The sequence below is a fragment of the Populus euphratica genome, unplaced genomic scaffold (assembly GCF_000495115.2).
Source record: "Populus euphratica unplaced genomic scaffold, PopEup_1.0 scaffold10.1, whole genome shotgun sequence".
Classification (NCBI taxonomy): Eukaryota; Viridiplantae; Streptophyta; class Magnoliopsida; order Malpighiales; family Salicaceae; genus Populus; species Populus euphratica.
The window spans coordinates 1321294-1329290 of NW_011499856.1; the positions used below are offsets into that span (position 1 = coordinate 1321294).

Here is a 7997-nt window from a genome sequence, read left to right on the forward strand (position 1 = left end):
ATCATACCATTGAGTGTGGCTTTTATAAAATAATTATTCAAATAATTTGAAACAGTGAAAGAAAGTATATATTATACGTGAAGTATAAGAATTATGTATATAAATTCTTATCAAACCAACTGGTTGTATGTTCATAGAGTTTCAACTTCTTCTGTATATCTTTGCTTAAAACTACAAGCAAGAAAATAAAATGGAAGGCAAGAGACCAAGCTTTCATCGTTAGCTCAACCAACGTGCAGAGGATCCCACCATAAACAACACCAGAAGAAAAACTAGCAGCTACAACTCGGCAGCTAGCTACTGCTGAGTTCTGCGGTGAGAAACGGAGGTTTTGCAGGAATTAGAAGATCAAGAAAAATTCTAAATAAACCTTCCTGTGCATGGTAATATGTGATTACTGATATCATATGGCGTTGAGGGCTGGCTTGTTTTTGTTTTTTATTTTTAAAAAAAGACACCATTATTCTTTCCGGCCATTATCTCTGTTCTGAATGTTACCTTCAGCCTGTATTTTTTTAATCTTTCAGAGCCAACTGTCATCTTGCACTGGTGGATCAATTATTGCTAATCACATTACAGTAACAATTTGCTAATAATTTAAGTAAATCTGTCTTCTGTGCTGCTCAAATTGGGATTAATTTCTTTTTTTTTTTATATTAACGTGGGTGTCCGGGCCAGCTTGCGCGCATCACGACTAATTCCACGAGTCTGAAGTTAACGATCATATAAGCCTCCAAGACCATCATACGAGCAATCAAGAAATTAAGATTAATTTCTTACTAAATTACTTGGTGGTAACAAGTTCAGAATTTGATGCATAAAAGAAATTCAACAGGCAAAATCTCCAAAATGTTGCGGTCAAATTTCGTTGATAAAAATTATGGAAGTAACGAGAGAGATCGTGCAAGTTAAACATGCTTTAAGGGACGTTTATATATCCAATCTAACTATATATTTAATTAAGGATATTCCACTCTTGGTTTAAAAAACCTTAATTATTTATTCTTTTAATAATAAATTTTCTTATGATAAATTAGCTTGGATGTGAATAATCAATCTAAATCTAAAACCTGATAGGAAAATAACCTGACAGGAAAAACTTTAATTTTTATTTTTTAAAAGTTATTTTTAATATTAATATGCTAAAATATAAAAATATTAATTTTTATTAAAAACATTTTTAAAACATTAAAAAAATAAAAATCTAGCTGTAGTTGAATTACCAAAAGCAAAAATTCCTCTCTGTCTCTCTCTCTCTTACACACACACTATATTCTATCGATCCATCCTACATTCCTTCCCGCTACATGTGAAGAAAGACAAAAGGTTGGCTTTCTGTAGTTGCCCCCACGTTCTTTGCATATTTTGTGGGCACACACACCTCCATTTGCAAGAAAAAGAGAGATACTTTCTTGAAAATACGCCATTAGACTGCAAAGTTTGCGACTTGTAAGAAACAAAAGTGCTACAGTTGCAACTTGTAAGGAACAAAAGTGCCAAAAAATCTTCATTTTGAAAGACATGCAAGAGCTTTTCTCTTCTGTGTCTTCTTTGCTGTCTTTTTGGTGATCTGGGAATGCTGCATTTGCGCATTAAAGTTGAAAAAAAGAGAGATAGTTTTGGAGTCAACTGGTTTAGTTGATCTCATTTTCGTTCAAGTTTTGAGGATTTTTTTATCTGGGTTTTGCTCGTTGTGGAGCTTTGAGAACTGGGGTTCTTTGAGCTGTGTCTGGGATTTAGAGGATCTGGGTCTTCCCAGTGAACAAGATAAAGCGAATTACTTTTGCGTGAATTTTTGAAGTCGGTTTTGTACATTCTTATCATATGTTGAAAAATGTTGGCATTTGGTAGTGGAAAAGTTGACAAAGCTCGAGTCTTTTGTATAGTTGGAGTATGGTATCTGACAGATGAAGTAGTGTTGATGTTTGTGTACTAAGCAATTTAAGATTTAGGTTTTAGTTACCGATTTTCCTAAAATTAGAAATGGCTTCGTAAGAAATTTAGACATCTTGTTCCTGTTAGATACAAACATGGCTTCCTTGACACCTTCACCAGATTCTCCCCCCTCTTTAATACCAATCTCTATTTCACCACCACCATTCCCAGATTCCACAACCAATTCACCACCTCCTTCGACATCTCAGCCTGATCAGACCACTGACCCACCAGTGCCTTCAACACCATCTAACCCTGCAACCCCACCTCCTCAATCCCCACCACCAACCCCACCTGCTGCTTCCCCACCAGCTCAACCACTATCACCACCACCATCACCAATAATTCCCTCAACACCTCCACCATCTGCCCCACCACCATCACCCCCGGCATCCCTACCAAAAGCCCCTCCAGCATTAACACCTCCTTCACCACCTGCTGCGCGCCCCCCTGCTTCTACTACTAAACCGCCCTCTCCGAACGAATCCCCTCCACCCCCAGTAAGCACCTTCCCTCCTCCACAAGCCTCTCCATCACCCCCACCTCCCCTTCAAGCTGTTTCACCTTCTCCACCTCCTCCTGCAAATGTCCCGATACCCCCTTCTACAAATTCGCCTCCTCCGCCAACAGCAAAGTCCCCTGAAACTCCCCCTGCACCTCCTACAGTCACTCCTCCAGCACCTAGTTCTCAATCTGATAGTCCTCCTCCAAAAACAAATTCTCCTCCTTCTCCAATACCTACATTGCCTTCACCACCTCCATCAGTTCCATCAACCTCATCAACACCTCCGTCAATATCTCCTCCTGCTCCTCCAGTTAATTCATCAGCAACAGGAAGTCCTACCTCACCCATTCCCTCTATCCCAACAGAGAAACCAACTGCTAGAGCAACTAATGACACCAATGTCTCTGCGAATACCTCATCCAGTGGTCCAGGGGGTTCAAACACTGGAGGTGCAGTTGCAATAGGCATTGTGGTTGGGTTTGTAGCACTCAGTCTTCTAGTGATGGCTGTGTGGTTTGCACAAAAGCGAAAGAGAAGAAAAGGAGAAAATATTGGTTACCCTATGCCTTCTCCATTTGCCTCCTCACAAAATTCAGGTAATTTATAGAACATTGCTCTATTGTAATCGGTGATGCAGCTAGTTTTGATTTATTCTCTGAAATTTTCGTTGCTGAAGCAGTTATGGTGTTGTTTAAAAGCCCTTAGAGTTTGTAATTGTTTTGCGAATGAGGATATGGAACATGGCTACTTGATGCAAAATCTGGATCTTCAGTGAAGTAAAATCTTTTTTGTTGGAGTGATAAGCCATGTGAGGGGATATGTGCCAATCAGTGTAAAAAGATGATACTTGACTGTTAACACAATCCCCTCGCAAGACATTCTCAAAGACCGATCTGATAGCTTTCCCTGTTTAGAGATATGAAATTATATTGGATGTTCAACTAATGATTTATAGAGCATTTCTAATGCATTGATTCACGCTGTTGACATCTAACAAATTAACAAATTGTTTTGGGGCTGTAAAACAAGTCCTGGAGGCTGGATTGTGTCTAAGCCCTTTTGAATTAGTGCAGCTACTTGTCTTCCAATCACCCTTTTAGACAATATCATATCTGAATCATAGTTACTTTAGTTGTCTTGGTCTTGGTTTCTTCTTAATTATTTATTTTTCTAGTGCTTGGCATGTCATTTTTTGGCGCCTTTACTTGATCCGGAACTATCATCTAGTTCATTTTCTGGTTTCCCTATCCTATTGACCTTAGTTTATGGATTAAAGCATAATGTGACATTTATCTCCTTTTATCATCTGTTTTCAAATGAGCGGCTATGCCAAATATTCTTTTTAAGTTTATTGGCTTCAAAGTTTTGAAGTAATGATGTTTTCTTTTATTTGAAAAGGTTATGCTAGATTGTCCTGAAAGAATATTTAAATGCCTGCTGATATGTGATGAGAATTAATGAAAGTCTCGCTTTACAGATTCACTATTTCTAAAACCTTATCCTCCAGCTCCCTTGGTTGGCATTCCTTCTGGCAGTGATTTCATCTATTCACCATCAGAGCCAGGTGTGATAAATAATTCAAGGTCATGGTTCACATATGAAGAACTTGTCCAAGCCACAAATGGGTTTTCGGCACAGAATCGTTTAGGTGAAGGTGGATTTGGTTTTGTATACAAAGGTGTCCTGGTGGATGGAAGAGAAGTAGCTGTGAAACAATTGAAGATTGGTGGTTCCCAAGGGGAGCGTGAATTCAGAGCAGAGGTTGAGATTATTAGTCGAGTGCATCATCGACATTTGGTTTCACTGGTGGGTTACTGTATATCCGAGCATCAAAGACTGCTTGTCTATGACTACCTTCCCAACGACACTCTTTATTACCATTTGCATGGTAAGCTCATGGTTTAGAATATGAAATATTAATTTATGCTAGTTTCCTCCGTGAATGATTTATCTTGATGCATATGACATGTTACATCTTCTTTCAAATTATCATGAGATATTTGCTTGGCGTAAAATTATCCAATCATATTGGAATTTTCACTGCAGATCTTTTAAAAATGTCCAATGCCTTGAAAGCATTTTTTTCCTGAAAATTTATGTTGGTTAAATCACTTGCTGAATTACGATGCCGGCAGCTAAGTATAATATCTGTGAATAGGTTTTACAAAAATGGTTATGTGACTTGTGGCTGTGTTGGTTGCAACAGGCTATTATGCTTGCTGGGTTTTAGATGTTTTTGTGCTGTCTTGGATTCTTACCAATCTATTGCTATTTGCTAATTTTTCCCTCTTATCCTATTCAATTAATGTTAGTAAAAGTATTTTCATTTTAATTATTTTGGGGTTTTCATGCTTCATGCTTGAAGCTCCACCGCAAATAGTATTCCCTAAATTCTTATAGACCTTTGCAGGTGAAGGCAGGCCTCTTATGGATTGGGCAACAAGGGTCAAGGTTGCTGCTGGCGCAGCTCGTGGCATAGCTTATCTGCATGAGGATTGTAATTTTCCTGTTTTTCTTGGACTTGACAATTTAGGTTTATGAAATTGCATTGACAACAGAGGACATAAATGATTTGAGTCCTAGGACTGGAAGCTTTGTCTGTCTATTTTTAATTTTGGCATACAAGTGCCAATTATAAGTTCTTCATTGTTAGTTGATTAAGTGTAAATCCAAGACGCATTCTAGAACAATTTGATAATATGTTGAAAACTTTCTTTAGTAATTTGAATAGGAACAAGAACAGTTGAAGTGGTTCTTGGTTGTTAGCAGAATTAACATGTTGGCAACATGCATTTTTCATCCTGCAAATATTATATGACGTCCTGTCCTCATCACACCAGTTACATATCACTTGGTACTTGCATAAAAGCTCCTGCACTATGTTCTCCTTACTGTCTCACATCTGTTTCTATTTGTAAGTTTGCAACATTGACAAAGACTTTTTGGTCTCATTTTTGTGTGTGATGTGTATCAGGCCATCCACGGATTATTCACAGGGATATCAAGTCATCTAACATCCTTCTTGATGACAATTTTGAAGCTCAGGTATGTCTGTTTCTGAAAATCCTAATATCACTAGGAACCAGGTTTTGCTCTGGGGAAACTGCTCCTATGGCCATTTACTTTTTCCATCAGAATACTGGTGGAACATTTTATTCCTTTATCAAGTAAAGGATTTTCTTTGGCATTATTGACTTGGAAGCTGTCTAATATGTTCCATCTCTGTGCACTTGGAACATGTTTCTGTTTTCTTCTGTTTCTATGATAAATTCTTCAAATCCAATCTCTTTATTAAGCACATTTTATTATATCAGGTTTCAGATTTTGGGCTTGCTAAGATAGCTCTGGAACTGGATTCAAATACACATGTATCCACACGTGTGATGGGAACCTTTGGGTAGGTGCCCTAACTACTTAATTCTTTTATCATTTGTTGTGATGCTTATTCATAAGGGTAAAGCTTGTGTTGTGAAAAGCAATTTACAAAGGTTGAAAAGAAAGTTAAATATGTCAAAGAATCAACTCAATCCAATAACTTAAGTTATTACACGAGGTTTCAAGATATGATTTATATTATTTTCTAACATATCCTCTCAAGTGAAAGTTCTTTAGGCTTGAAACTTGTATAGGTGTACATTACCTTATGCTTGTTTTTTATCAAATTAATGGGAATGATGAGATTTAAATTCGTGACCACTTAGTTATTAAGGCTTTGATTTCATGTCAAAGAACTATTTCAATCCAATAACTTAAGCTATTAGGTGAAGTCCTAGAATATGATTTATATTATTCTCTAACAAAATTTAACTTGTTGTGTGAAAGGAAGCTAACTTTACTTTAATGTTTACTGGTATTATTATCTTTAATTGTATAATTTTTTTTAAAGCACACATAGCACACAGGGATAATCGTATTCTTTTCATAGCTTATGGAGTTTAGATAGCATTTTTGTACTCATATATTTTGTCCATAGTACAGTGCAGATGTAATTTTTAATGTTGATGTCCTGGTAATGTATGCCCTAACATTCTTTTATTTCTATTTTGAACACTGATTTTCCAGGTACATGGCTCCAGAGTATGCAACAAGTGGAAAGTTGACTGAAAAATCTGATGTTTATTCATTTGGGGTTGTGCTTTTGGAGCTAATTACAAGCCGTAAGCCTGTGGATGCTTCTCAGCCACTAGGTGATGAAAGCCTCGTTGAATGGGTAAGTTCAATAACCATTCTAACCCATTTTCTAGTTGATGCTATACATTCAAGAGGTACAGATATTTTATGGTTTATTTGGTTGGTAAAATGTTGGAGACGTCCATTATTACCCTGAGAACTAATTTTCCTATTTGAATTCTCTAGGAATGTCAAATTTTATCTTTTAATTAGTTAAGCATTTCACAAGCTCACAATTTAAACAATGGCTCAAGATCGAACTTCTATGTACAGTCATGTTTGCAATTTTGTGCACCTAATTTCACAGTATTAATGTGAGCTTTTACTAATCTGGCTTCAAAGTTTTTCATATTCATCTTGTTTAAAAAAAATAAACTTTCTACATGCGAAGCTAGCTTCTTTGGGCTCAGAATTTCTGGCAATCCCAAATCCTGAAGTGTTAGAACTGTGCAAAATGTTGACTGCTTGTAGATAAGTCAATCATGCACGTGGGCTACTGCAAGTCTGCAGGATGTGTTCATTGGTGCTTGGTCGCAGCTTGGCAGGGTCTTGGCATAAATATTGCCATTTGTAACAGTAACGACGTGGTACACTTTTATTGAACATTTCAAATTGTCAGGCTCGACCATTGCTCACAACTGCGCTTGAAAATGAGGACTTTGAAGCATTGGTTGATCCAGAGCTGGAGAAGAACTATGTTCCAAGTGAAATGTTTCGGATGATTGAGGCAGCTGCAGCTTGTGTGCGTCATTCAGCTGCAAAAAGGCCACGAATGAGTCAGGTTGTCATGTGTTTGTGTGGAATACTTTCCTTATTCATTACCTTATTGGACAAGCCTGGCTAATAGTATTGTTGTTTGTTTTTTTCCATATTAGGTGGTGAGAGCCTTGGACTTGTTAGATGAGTCATCGGATCTATCTAACGGAATGAAACCTGGCCAGAGTGAAATATTTGATTCAAGACAACACTCTGCACAAATCAGAATGTTTCAGAGGTTGGCATTTGGGAGCCAAGACTATAGCTCAGATTTTTTCGATCACACCCAGAGTAGCTGGAGGAGTAGAGATCCTGGGGATCATGTTTAGTCCCCAGATGCATGAAAATTCCTAAATTTCCAATCTATAACATGGAATTCTAATAGCTGATTTAAAGACTGACGGTGCTCATTGGTTGGATTTTGAGACCCTTGATTGAGATCTTATCCAATCTCAGCAAGAATTGCCACTGCCAATCCATGTACATTCTCTTCCATTCACTTGTACTGCTTTCATTGTCAGCTAACACGATTTCACGTGTATGGCTTTCGCATTTTGTATCCTCAAGAGTCCATATTTGTATCTATATATATATTATAGCAATGAAAATCCCCAACCCACTTATTCCTGCT

General features: G+C 37.4%; 1 protein-coding gene across 1 annotated transcript; it reads left to right on the forward strand.

Annotated features, from left to right (window-relative positions):
- The first annotated feature begins 1228 nt into the window (after window positions 1-1228).
- Window positions 1229-7997, forward strand: LOC105123331 (proline-rich receptor-like protein kinase PERK8). Its single transcript, XM_011022880.1, has 8 exons — window positions 1229-3036; window positions 3918-4328; window positions 4851-4937; window positions 5415-5485; window positions 5755-5837; window positions 6503-6650; window positions 7230-7391; window positions 7486-7997. The coding sequence occupies exons 1-8, from the start codon at window positions 2031-2033 to the stop codon at window positions 7693-7695; spliced, it is 2178 nt and encodes a 725-aa protein (XP_011021182.1). The 5' UTR covers window positions 1229-2030; the 3' UTR covers window positions 7696-7997.

What these genes read in the sequence shown, in the direction of transcription:
- LOC105123331 (XM_011022880.1), top strand. Translation starts at nt 2,031, where the DNA reads ATGGCTTCCTTGACACCTTCACCAGATTCTCCCCCCTCTTTAATACCA. An exon ending in TGCCTCCTCACAAAATTCAG is followed by an intron (nt 3,037 to 3,917) that starts GTAATTTATAGA and finishes CTCGCTTTACAG; the next exon opens with ATTCACTATTTCTAAAACCT. An exon ending in AGCTTATCTGCATGAGGATT is followed by an intron (nt 4,938 to 5,414) that starts GTAATTTTCCTG and finishes GATGTGTATCAG; the next exon opens with GCCATCCACGGATTATTCAC.